The 13,622-nt window shown below is 35.5% G+C and overlaps 2 protein-coding genes across 5 annotated transcripts in view; one reads left to right on the top strand and one right to left on the bottom strand.

The window, feature by feature from the left end:
• LOC137655613 (serine-rich adhesin for platelets-like) overlaps nucleotides 1–9,729 on the bottom strand; it is a 488,048-nt gene extending 478,319 nt beyond the window's left edge. Inside the window, exon 1 of one of the 2 annotated variants that reach the window (XM_068389519.1) lies at nucleotides 9,648–9,729. The gene's annotated coding sequence lies outside the window, so the exon portion shown is untranslated. The remainder of the gene's footprint in view (nucleotides 1–9,647) is intronic. The other variant, XM_068389522.1, reaches the window with a different exon arrangement.
• A 3,463-nt stretch (nucleotides 9,730–13,192) lies between these two features.
• The window catches only part of LOC137655605 (inositol monophosphatase 1-like), a 35,099-nt gene continuing 34,669 nt past the window's right edge, over nucleotides 13,193–13,622 (top strand). For all 3 annotated transcript variants that reach the window (XR_011046837.1, XM_068389507.1, XM_068389508.1), the window contains exon 1: nucleotides 13,193–13,346. Coding sequence is in view for 2 of the 3 variants with exons in the window: in XM_068389507.1 (XP_068245608.1) it covers nucleotides 13,281–13,346 (66 nt within the window). In the remaining variant the exon portion in view is untranslated. The remainder of the gene's footprint in view (nucleotides 13,347–13,622) is intronic.

Genomic DNA, 13,622 nt, shown 5'->3' with positions numbered 1-13,622 from the left:
GGTTAGGTCATAATTCTCTCTCTCTCCTCTCTCTCTCTCTCTCTCTCTCTCTCTCTCTTAATTACAGTCGCTCCCAAACTTTTACCATCAATACACACGGCAGAAATCTACAGTGATTACGAAAGGTTAGGTCATAATTCTCTCTCTCTCTCTCTCTCTCTCTCTCTCTCTCTCTTAATTACAGTCGCTCCCAAACTTTTACCATCAATACACACGGCAGAAATCTACAGTGATGACGAAAGGTTAGGTCATAACTCACTCTCTCTCTCTCTCTCTCTCTCTCTCTCTCTCTCTCTCTCTCATCCCTTCCCCTTAGCCCTTAAAAGGAACATTTCTCAAGAATTTGAATCCGTCTTTCCCAGTAGCCATCATCATCATCATCATTTGCCCTTCTCTTATCTCCATCGTTATTGGTATTTTCTCTTTTCTTTTCCTTATTTTCTTCACACTTTCTCGTCTTACCTTCCTATTCATCCCATCATCATCCTCCATTTTCTCATCCCCATCACGATCACCTCGTTATCAATTCTATGTACTATAGTTTTTATCATCCTCGGAAATATTCTGCTTATAAAAGAACTAAAACAAAGGTAAATTGTATTTGATAGTCTCTCTCTCTCTCTCTCTCTCTCTCTCTCTCTCTCTCTCTCACTGATCAGTTTCTATAAAACAACCTCTCACTAGATTTTGCAATTAACACGAAATAAGCTGTGTGATTCTCTTTAAATGCCTATGAACGTATAGCACAAATAGATTGAGTAGGCCCTGTAGGGCACAGGGGTCCTCTGTGTGATGGGACCAGGAAAACAGCCCTTAAAGTTACTAAGTGTAAAGTAAGTACGTGTGTAGATGTAGGAATGTAGGTAATGTACTCACTGTGTACACGGACAGCACTATTTTTTTAATATAGATGCTGTCTAGGCAAAGATCTAGCAGTAGTTTTAGTCTTTTGGAAGAATATAAACTTTATATATGATGTCTGAGCGAAGATCTGGCAGTAGTTTTAGTCTTTTGGAAGCATATAAACTTTATATATGATGTCTGAGCGAAGATCTGGCAGTAGTTTTAGTCTTTTGGAAGCATATAAACTTTATATATGTCTGAGCGATGATCCGGCAGTCATTTCAGCCTTCACGAAAGCTAAATGAAAAGCTAAATGAAATTTTAGAAGAGTGATCTATACAGAGGGTTAAGAGTAGAAGGACTGTGAATAAATGAAAAGTTTATACCATAAAGTTTGTTATTACTAGAAAGGAATCCATTTGTTGATAAGACGAATTCCTTGAAAGAACAATGGAACATTCAAAAAGATTCAATAGAGTTATGGCACCCAGGGGCTTCCAACCTGGGGTACATGTAGCCCCCAGTGGTACAGACTCCTCTTCAGAGGGTACATTGGATCTGAGAGAATAACCAGTACTGAACAATAGATGATGAAATCTGCATTGAGATTAAATAATAGAATTATACCATAATATCAATTTCATTGTTTCTTTTTTTCATCCTCAACTTTAGGGTTACACAGGAATCTATTAATATGCCCAAGAGGTATAGAAGAACAAAAAGGTTGGAGTAGTTTGTTTAGTGAACCATGACAGGAATGGCAAAAGATAAAAGAATATTTGAATAGAGAAAGCAGAAATGTAGGACTGAAAATGAATATGAGTAAAACTAGGATTTATGTTCAATGAAAATGCAGATACAAGAAATAAGGGTTATAGACGAATCTCTAAGAGATTGTTAATGAATATATGTACTTAGAACAGACAGTAAGTACTCTGACTCATACTAGGTTAGCCTAAGTATGAATTAAGGAGACTGTAATTGAGGGTGTGATAGGGTTAAAACAATATTAACCCTTTTACCCCCAAAGGACGTACTGGTATGTTTCACAAAAGCCATCCTTTTACCCCAATGGACGTACCGGTACGTCCTTGCAAAAAAAAAATGCTATAAAAATTCAGGTATTTTCCAAGAGAATGAGACCAACCTGACCTCTCTATGACAAACATTAAGGGTGTTAGAACAATTTAAAAAAAATATATACTGCAAAATGTGCTAGGAAAAAAATAACCCCCTGGGGGTTAAAGGTTGGAAATTTCCAAATAGCCTGGGGGTAAAAGGGTTAAAAAAGGCCCACTTCATAAAAGCTAAGATAAATTTAGTAAGGTAATTACAGAAAATTCTAAAGCACAGTTTTAGTTTGATCTAAAATTTCAAATCGTGCAGAACTTCTAATATTTTGGGGGGATAAAAACTTTGTATTTGGAATCTAACCTAATCCACAATTGGGAATTGAATTCAGACTCCATTTCTGATATACTGTACTTGCACCTTGTTTGTAAAAAGTCATGTAACTGGTTTAGTTTGCTTTCCTTTATTTATATGTTGACCTCAGGGTAATTAACCCTTTCACCCCCAAAAGGACGTACCGGTACGTTCTTGCAAAACACTGTTATTTACATGTTTTTTACATATTTTTGATAATTTCAGGAGAAACTTCAGGCATTTTCCAAAAGAATGAGACCAACCTGACCTCTCTAGGACAAAAATTAAGCCTGTTCGAGCAATTAAAAAAAAAATATATAGCAAAATGTGCTCGAAATTTAACCTTATGGTGAGGGTAAAAGGGTTAATGCTACTTACTCACAGTAGCAGAAATAAAACACTTCTAACGGGTGGATGGAATGACCTTAAAAATACTAAGCTCCCTTGGTACAGTTGGACACCTGGCACACCTCGCTCCAAAAAAGTACATCCTGTCACACCCTTACTTCGCTGCGAGTAACCAAACAAATTGTGTAAACTGTTAAAAATTTACCATAAAAAAACGGTAACTGCCTGGCAACATTGATTCCTGGATTCTTACCCTTTTAAAAAACGGATCTATTGATGTTAAAAAGTGATAGTACAGTCACTAACCCGTAAAAGTTAATATAAAAGTAAGATAAAATCACGGTCGCCTGTATTTTACTGAAATACGGCTAAGAACGGTATATTTTTACGGAGAATTTCTGATTAAAACTATGGTTTTCATTAACAGTGAAGGAAGAGATGGCCGAGGTGATGGATAGGGCAAAACACAGGAACTCTCTGTGCAGTAATGGTGTGGCTAGGTGCATTTCTTCAGAGCAAGGTGTACCAGGAATTCCTGTGTCTAACTGTACATACTCATGAGACAATGCCTTAACCAAGCCGTGTTCTTAGACAATGACCTTAACCAAGCCGTGTTCTTAGACAATGACCTTAACCAAGCCATGTTCTTAGACAATGACCTTAACCAAGCAGTGTTCTTAGACAATGTCCTTAACCAAGCATTGTTCTTAGACAATGACCTTAACCAAGCAGTGTTCTTAGACAATGACCTTAACCAAGCAGTGTTCTTAGACAATGTCCTTAACCAAGCAGTGTTCTTAGACAATGACCTTAACCAAGCAGTGTTCTTAGACAATGACCTTAACCAAGCAGTGTTCTTAGACAATGACCTTAACCAAGCAGTGTTCTTAGACAATGACCTTAACCAAGCAGTGTTCTTAGACAATGACCTTAACCAAGCAGTGTTCTTAGACAATGTCCTTAACCAAGCCGTGTTCTTAGACAATGACCTTAACCAAGCCGTGTTCTTAGACAATGTCCTTAACCAAGCCGTGTTCTTAGACAATGACCTTAACCAAGCCGTGTTCTTAGACAATGACCTTAACCAAGCCGTGTTCTTAGACAATGTCCTTAACCAAGCCGTGTTCTTAGACAATGTCCTTAACCAAGCAGTGTTCTTAGACAATGACCTTAACCGAGCAGTGTTCTTAGACAATGACCTTAACCAAGCAGTGTTCTTAGACAATGTCCTTAACCAAGCAGTGTTCTTAGACAATGTCCTTAACCAAGCAGTGTTCTTAGACAATGTCCTTAACCAAGCAGTGTTCTTAGACAATGTCCTTAACCAAGCAGTGTTCTTAGACAATGACCTTAACCAAGCCGTGTTCTTAGACAATGACCTTAACCAAGCCGTGTTCTTAGACAATGACCTTAACCAAGCAGTGTTCTTAGACAATGACCTTAACCAAGCAGTGTTCTTAGACAATGACCTTAACCAAGCAGTGTTCTTAGACAATGACCTTAACCAAGCAGTGTTCTTAGACAATGACCTTAACCAAGCAGTGTTCTTAGACAATGACCTTAACCAAGCAGTGTTCTTAGACAATGTCCTTAACCAAGCAGTGTTCTTAGACAATGACCTTAACCGAGCAGTGTTCTTAGACAATGACCTTAACCAAGCAGTGTTCTTAGACAATGACCTTAACCAAGCAGTGTTCTTAGACAATGACCTTAACCAAGCAGTGTTCTTAGACAATGACCTTAACCAAGCAGTGTTCTTAGACAATGTCCTTAACCAAGCAGTGTTCTTAGACAATGACCTTAACCGAGCCGTGTTCTTAGACAATGTCCTTAACCAAGCCGTGTTCTTAGACAATGACCTTAACCAAGCCGTGTTCTTAGACAATGACCTTAACCAAGCCGTGTTCTTAGACAATGTCCTTAACCAAGCCGTGTTCTTAGACAATGTCCTTAACCAAGCAGTGTTCTTAGACAATGACCTTAACCGAGCAGTGTTCTTAGACAATGACCTTAACCAAGCAGTGTTCTTAGACAATGTCCTTAACCAAGCAGTGTTCTTAGACAATGTCCTTAACCAAGCAGTGTTCTTAGACAATGTCCTTAACCAAGCAGTGTTCTTAGACAATGTCCTTAACCAAGCAGTGTTCTTAGACAATGACCTTAACCAAGCCGTGTTCTTAGACAATGACCTTAACCAAGCCGTGTTCTTAGACAATGACCTTAACCAAGCCGTGTTCTTAGACAATGACCTTAACCAAGCCGTGTTCTTAGACAATGACCTTAACCAAGCAGTGTTCTTAGACAATGACCTTAACCAAGCAGTGTTCTTAGACAATGACCTTAACCAAGCAGTGTTCTTAGACAATGACCTTAACCAAGCAGTGTTCTTAGACAATGTCCTTAACCAAGCAGTGTTCTTAGACAATGACCTTAACCGAGCAGTGTTCTTAGACAATGACCTTAACCAAGCAGTGTTCTTAGACAATGTCCTTAACCAAGCAGTGTTCTTAGACAATGTCCTTAACCAAGCAGTGTTCTTAGACAATGTCCTTAACCAAGCAGTGTTCTTTTGCAGATAACGTGAACTACAGGCAAGCCGGAGCAGTCCCTATCAACTCCGCCGCTCATGCTGGAGAGGACGTGGGCCTGTGGGCTTCCGGCCCCTTCTCTCATCTATTCACCGGAGTATACGAGCAGAATTACATCCCACATGCTCTAGCGTACGCAGCATGCGTGGGAAAAGGCCTGACATTCTGCGGAAACAACGGAGGAAGAAGATCGTTCAACAGAATAAACCGTAGCAGGGGCGCACGACGTTGGACGCCATTGGGTTAACGATATCGAGAGAAAATAAAAACCCGCCAAATAGACGATGTTGACAACCAACTGTATAAAAAAAAAAATACTTCATCGTGCCATTATCATTACGGGTTTTCCTACTCATATTTTTATTACTTTTCAAGATTTTGTTCAGAGATATTTTCTTATATATTTATATTAATTGATGTTTGCTTTAACTTATGTGAAAAAGTTGTAGTTATTTGGTGCTTCAGTTTTGGGATTAGCTGGGCAGTAATGGATTTGTTCTGTCTGATGTATTTGAGAAATTTTAAGCTCTTCAAATGTGGCCTTTTTCCTCCTAAGCTTTTCTTTCCTTCCATGGGCAGGAAACCCGGTTTAAACTGTCGCTTATATTATGAAATACACATAATTTATTTATATCTAATAAATAGTTAAATGACAGGTTGGTGTATCATGACCTTTATCCCTAAATACAGTATACTTGTTCAGATCATGTTCTCAAGGAAAGACGGCAAAACCTATTATGCAGTTTATCTAGGAGTTATTTTACATTTGTTGATGTCTTGTGTAAAGAACCTTTGGATTTTAGAATTAAATTAACTGAATATAACTCAAACCAGTGTGAAGTATGATATCAATTGATCTGGTAAAAAAAACCTCTTTATACAACAGTATTTCCCATAATTCACCTCAGTATAACACGTGTAAAGGTTTAAAGGGTCACCCATGAATGGCAGAGACAAGGGACAGTGACAATACACTATAGTCCATTTCTTTTAGCGAGTCATATTTGCACCGCCTCGCAGCGGTGCCCTTTTAGCTCGGAAAAGTTTCCTGATCGCTGATTGGTTGGACAAGATAATTCTAACCAATCAGCGACCAGGAAACTTTTCCGAGCTAAAAGGGCACCGTTGCGAGTCGGTGCAAATATGACTCGCTAAAAGAAATGGACTATAGTAGGATAATGCCCTAGACTGACCATGTATACATATGATCAGCATCCAAGCACTCTCTCCACATAAGCTAGGACCAAGCAATTGCTGCTGAAAACTCACCAAGCACACTCTCCACCCAAGCTAGGACCAAGCAATTGCTGCTGAAAACTCAGCATGTGGACCTATAAGCTCCGCAAAACCCCTCCCCCCATCCTTAGCTCACCAGGATGGACACTACAAGAAACCATTGAGGTTAAGAGGATCTCGAACCCCAGTCAGCAGATTGACAGGCTAGGTTGTGTAGTTTACAATGATGCATAGAATGAAGATTATTCCAAAGGAATGGCTTTTTAGAATTTTTAGTTAAACTCCTGTATCTGTCTTTGCATAATTTAGTCTTCAAGTTTTCCATGAAAAGTACACGTCTAAAAAAACTGGATGGAATATAAAAAAAAAATGAAAAAAAAATTTATTGCACGCTTCACATTTCCTCTTACTCTTCTACTAAACACAAAAAGTGCAAAAAACCAAAGCTTTCAAATATCTAAAAGATTACTTGGTTGACAGAAACTGCTGTGTACAAATTGTTAACTCTCCTTCCCCATGTGAACAGAGAGGTACCCCAAGGGAATTGTTTTAGACCCAGTCTTATTCTGTATCTTATTCTGGCTCTATACTATAGGTCTATCAAAAATACTACAGAGGCATTAACTATTTGCGAATGATACGCAATTTTCCTTCTCCATAAATGCCATTAATAATACTGCCGAAACTTTAAACCAGGTTCTTATCAATTAGTAAATGAATGAATAAATATTAAAAACAAATCAGTCCCGATATCTAGTGTATTTTGTAGAGTTTTGAATATTTTTTTACAATTATTTTAGGCTTAAGTCCATAACTTTTGGAGTTATGGTGGGTTGACTACCATAATTGAGAAGCTATGGGTTTGGCTTAAGTATCATCGTCATCTATAACGTTCGAGACATCTTAAAATACATTGTGTACCAGTCTAATTCTATATTCAAATCAACTTATTTAAACATTGTTTTTTTTTTCCACTAGTCATCATCATCAAAATCCAGTCATCATATAAAAAAAAAAGTTATCGTAATACTATAAGAGATATTACTCGAGTACCATATGTGGATGAGATCATGGTGAGGGGTAGATGGAGATGGTTACGACATGCTCTTCGCACCCCCCAAGAGAGATTAGTTCACCAAACTTTCAACTGGGCTCCACAAAGCACTAAAAGAATTGGAAGACCCAGGCCTACATGGCTAAAGATTATGAAGTGTGAAGTAGAAGATGATGAATGGAAAAGTATTAATTTAAAAGCTCAAAATAGAGATGACTGGCAAAATCTAACCGAAGCCCTTTGCGTCAATATGCGTAGGAGGAGATGATGATGATGAATAAAAACCCAGTAATAGTAAAGAAACATGATCAAAACATTGGAGCATTTATTTGCCTGGACTTCCGGGTGCATAGAACAAGTGATTTTTCAATCTCATTTCCTATGGAGTCATTTATCACCGTGTCCATCATACAGAGAAAACCTCCTTATTTAATCGAGCGTATTTACCAGCTTGTTGTTAAACCAAATTAACACTAACTATTTATTGGTCTTTGTTCAACGGTAGATATCCTTGCTCATATTTTAATTACTGTATCAATTTATCACTTAGTTCAATTGCTTTTTGCTCCACTGTAGCTCGCTGCACTGGCAATTTGACATTATGCCATAACTCCTATTGTCTGGCATGTGGAAAGTTTTGCTGCGTGCGTTACCGCCGTTGGCTAGTATATACAATACTGTACTTTATAACATTACGACTTTCAATCAGTTTGAACAGACATATGAGTACGTTGCAAATTCATTCTTACTTGACATAAAACGACAAAACCGAACAAGAATAAAATAAATTGAATTTATATCAAAATACTTGAAAATATTGTATAATTGACTGAATAAAACCACTGATATACAAACTTAACAAATAAGAAAATATAGACTTTAAGGTTAAGTGGTATCAGTTTGTTTATTTTCCTTGTAAAATACAGTATATTCAAGATATATGAAGTAATTTGGGACATGCATAAATTTCCTTATCGTTTGTCAAATTGATTTTCTTTATGAGCAAAATGTTTATCTTTATGAGCGATATGTTAACCCTTTTACCCCCAAAAGGCCGTACTGGTACGTTTCACAAAACTCATCCCTTTACCCCCATGGACGTACCGCTACGTCCCTGCAAAAAATTGCTATTTAAAATTTTTTTGCATATTTTTGATAATTTTTTGAGAAACTTCAGGCATTTTCCAAGAGAATGAGACCAACCTGACCTCTATGATGAAAATTAAGGCTGTTAGAGCAATTTAAACTATATACTGCAAAATGTGCTTGAAAAAAAAATAACCCCTGGAGGTAAAGGGTTGGAAATTTCCAAATACCCGGGGGGTAAAAGGGTTAAATTATTTAGTGTTACCAGTTGGGAATCAAACACATGGTTGGAACTTAGTCTTAGGGAAAGCTAAGGATATAGCGATCTAAGGGGGGACGTAATATCGTCACCCTCATAAACTAATTGCCTAAATCATTTTCTCCACTTGTTGGGAACTCAAAAAAAAACCTTCTCATTTCCTAATTCTTTATATCATTGTCTTGAGTTTCAATTCACAAATTCTTAGCAGAAGAATTTTTGAATTAGAATTTGTTAATTGAAGCTCAATACAATGATATAAAGAATTAGGAAATGAGAAGGTTTTTTTTATTTCCCAACAAGTGGAGAAAATGACTTAGGCAGTTAGTTTATGAGGGTGACGATATGATCCCTTGCTAAGCAAGTAGGTAAGGATCCTAGGTTAGGATAGGTGGAGTACCTTAAGCGGTATTCTGTTTGTTTCCCTATTAAAGTGTTTAATTTTTTTCAGTCATAACTTTTGGAATTATAAGAAGTTTAAGCTTTGAAAAACTTTGGGTTTCCGGTACTTATTTACATCAGAACAGTTCATAGCATCTATAAATACACAAGTAAATATTTACAAACATTTTAATCAATGACTCGGTCTCAAGCCCAACGATGAAGGCTAAATATTGACAACAAAATCGTTCAAAAATCTTCAAAATACAGTAGGAACTTTATATTTTATCCAGATTGATTATTTATTACGTAATTTCAACTAAAAGTCTCAACAATGCCTCCTTTAAATGTGTTTAATGGTCATGCTTTGATACACTGAATTAGTTAGATGAAAGTAATTTAAATAAGAAAAAGCGTAATCTCTCACCTTTGAATTTCACAGTAGCTATTAGCCATTATGGCCATATATCCTCTTCTACTGAAGATTATTTCCCTCTCAGTTAATCGCGATATTGAGATAATTATCAGCACTTCACAAAAACACTATTTAGAAACCAATTACACAATAAATAAACATAAATAAGAGGCATTGTTTACAAACAAACAGTGACAGTTTACATGGGAGAGTTAGTAGGCCAATTGGTCACTTCCTTGGATGAATTGTAACGCAGCACGACCGATGTTTAGTGACATCTATCGGAGGAAAAAGTGTTTAATATCTTTCACGTTTCATTAATTTAGATGAAGTCCTTCAAAGAAATCGTTAGCATAAATAAATTGTGACAAATTAATTATTTTATAATTTGAATTACGTGCTCACAGTTTACATGGGAGAGTTAGTAGACCAATTGGTCACTCCTTTGGATGAATTGTAACGCAGCACGGCCGATGTTTAGTGACATCTATCGGAGGAAAAAGTGTTTAATATCTTTCACGTTTCATTAATTTAGATGAAGTCCTTCAAAGAAATTATTAGCATAAATAAATTGCGGCAAATTAATTATTTTATTATTTGAATTACATGCTCAATTCAAACCATTTTTTGAAGAAAAGTTAGAAAAAAATAGAAAATAACAATCTCTTTGTCGGTGTAGACAATATTTATATAATCATCATCATCATCATCAGCCGTTACCAGTCCATTGCAGGACATATATCTCATACATGCCCTTCCAGTTTAGTCTTTTTATTGTCTTTTTATGTTCGTTTTCACCCGTATGTTTAGCTCGTCAATCCATCGTCTTCCTTTCCCTAATTAGTTTGTCTTTTCTATCATCTGTCATTCTCAATATATGTGCTATGACAAATGATGTCCACTGGGTAGGCGTAATGTTATATTTTTTGTAATTTTCAAATTAAACTACAAGACAATCAATTAATTATATATTACCAAACCGCAAATTTAACCATGATGAAATTTTTTTATCAATAAACTCTAATCCACATTTTTATGTTACAATTTTACTTTTTTAATTGTGTATACGTGAATAATGTTCACTACTCTTTTACTTCCATTCACCTGATATAATTTAAACATGAAATACTTTGTGTAAGAGGAAATGAAATGATAGTTATTAATCATGACTAGAATATCTTATTATTAAACCGTAGAGAGAATTATGTAGCGTTGTATAATATATATTGTGAACAATGAAAAACATTGTTTTTCCTCATGTCAATATATTCTACGAATGATCTATCAATTATATATTTGCAATTCAATAGAATTCAATTATACGAGAACAATGGAATCATTATTTAGTTTTTTGTTTATTTTTTTCTTTATACATTACTAGTAATAAGTAAACCTACATAGTTAGTTTTACATTCCTCCTTCAGACGTCATTTTCAAAATCAAAGAGAAAAACATAAAAACAAGGAATAGGATGTCATATCAATAAAAAATATATATATATATCATGAGTGTACATTAACCTCGAAATATTTAAGCGTGATCAGACAGAGATTCAGCTAATAAATAAATAAATAAATAAATAAATAAATTATTCAGTGCTGTGATGCAAGGTTGCTAGGTTGGCCTTTTTTCAGGCCAAAAAAAAAAAAACCTGAATTTTGGCCTTTTTGAGATTTGTTCGCCTTTAGTCATATGAAAGATGAGCCTTAAATATTACCTAGCCTTTTTTCTATTAATAGTTTGGCCTTTTAAAACTGCTGTTGATTTAAGTTGGCCTTTTATCATTCAGAAAACTTTCCTCACTTAGAAAACTTGGCATCCCTGCTGTGATGTTCTGTTGTTCAGTAAACACTTGAAAGGCTTTCTCTTTTCACTACTGTGGCTTCTGAAAGTTAACGAATATAGGCCTATTTATGCTTCCCTTTATTATTCATAAATATAATTAGTAATAATAATAGTAATAGTAGTGGTACGACGTATAATAATAACACATTTGACATGTTGTTTAGCAAACACTTGAAAGGCTTTCTCTCTTCACTAATGTGGCTTCTGAAAGTTAACGAATATAAGCCTATTTATGCTTCCCTTTCTTATTCATAAATATAATTAGTAATAGTAGTGGTATGACGTCTAAATGATAATAATAACACATTTGACAGGTGACATATCAGGGTGATGTTCTATTGTTTAGTAAACACTTGAAAGGCTTTCTCTCTTCACTACTGTGGCTTCTGAAAGTTAACGAATATAGGCCTATTTATGCTTCCCTTTCTTATTCATAAATATAATTAGTAATAGTAGTGGTATGACGTCTAAATGATAATAATAACACAATTGACAGGTGACATATCAGGGTGATGTTCTGTTGTTTAGCAAACACTTGAAAGGCTTTCTCTCTTCACTACTGTGGCTTCTGAAAGTTAACGAATATAGGCCTATTTATGCTTCCCTTTATTATTCATAAATATAATTAGTAATAGTAGTAGTACGACGTCTAAATGATAATAATAATACATTTGACAGGTGACATATCAGGGTGTTAATATAACCACTATTTACTACTTTTGACAACAACATAGAAATAATACATTTAAATTCATATAAAACTGTGTAAAATCTTATTTTATCTTAACTTTTATACTAGAAGATAAGAATAAAGTAATTTGATTGTATTAATACAATGTATTACATAACCGAAGTTTACCAAACAAACATTTATAGTAAACACCCCAAGTTCCACTTGCCACATAGAATGCCGGCAGTGTTGCCACATTTGAGAATTTATCCCTAGATTTAGGGATCATTCTTAGATTTTGGGATTTTTGGTGTCATGAGGATATTCTGTACAAATTTCTATGAAAGAAACAAAGATGAGTAAAACCTTATATTGTTGCAATTAGATTAATTGTACTTATATGAAGTATTTTGAATAGTTTCTATATTAGTATAGCCAAGATCAGTGTTTCCCAACCTTTTTTAAATGATTACCCCCAAAATTTTATTTCCAACTATCAATGACCCCATTGAACATATACCCGGTAACATCGGATGCTTTTTTGCAGCCACCTGATGAACTGTATGGATCATGTAGCCCGCTATTGGCTGATTATAGTTAACGATCCAAAACAAATGCAAACTTTTCCATTTTAATGGATATCAAAATGAACCATCATCAGTGCAGAATATTCAATGTAACAATATTAATAAATATTATTTAGTAATCACTTTAAGTTTGCTCTGGTTTTTCAGTGTGAGGGTTGAGCTTGTTTTGCCTGTGCAATTTTCTCTATTGAGTTTTCCTATAAAATAATTATTGCAGATTTTGTGTATGAATTATGGCAATAATTATGGGAATATAAATAACTCAATTTCAGAACATCTTGATTACCCCAAAAATACGGGTCCATTACCCCACTGGGGTAATTTACCCAAGGGTTGGGAAACACTGGCCTAGATGATGAGAAGAAAATATATTTGTGGAAATGGAGATTTTTGTGTTTTTTTGGGGATTTTTTCATAGAGATTTGGGGATTTTTACACTAACTCTTCTGGCAACACTGAATACCGGTACAGCAGTAACGTAATCTTTTCAGTAAAGTGAAAGAAGTGATTTAAAAAGTATTTCTGTACTAAAATATAATAAATATGGCCGAGCTTGACGTGCAGGAGTGTTATAAGGTTGCCATGTTCCTGGTTAAATCAGCAGGCAAGGTGAGATGAAGCTATGACCTTTGACCTTAAGATGAAGTAGTTGCTATGACCTTAAGTAGTTGTTGTGAGGTTAATCTTAACCTACGAGTTATTCAGTAACCTAATTCATAATAGGTCAAATTATTTTTATGCCATTTCAATAAATGTTAAATCAAAATATAATTGGCCAGATTGGATATTTTGTACTACAGGGGACGTATACGCTAACTAGCCCTGTGAGTGAGCAGGGGTCAGTAAGTGAGCAGGGGTCAGTAAGTGAGCAGGGGTCAGTAAGTG

The sequence above is a fragment of the Palaemon carinicauda genome, chromosome 16 (genome assembly GCF_036898095.1).
Source record: "Palaemon carinicauda isolate YSFRI2023 chromosome 16, ASM3689809v2, whole genome shotgun sequence".
Classification (NCBI taxonomy): Eukaryota; Metazoa; Arthropoda; class Malacostraca; order Decapoda; family Palaemonidae; genus Palaemon; species Palaemon carinicauda.
The sequence above is the reverse complement of the archived record's forward strand: the minus strand, read 5'-3'. Positions and strand labels throughout refer to the sequence as shown.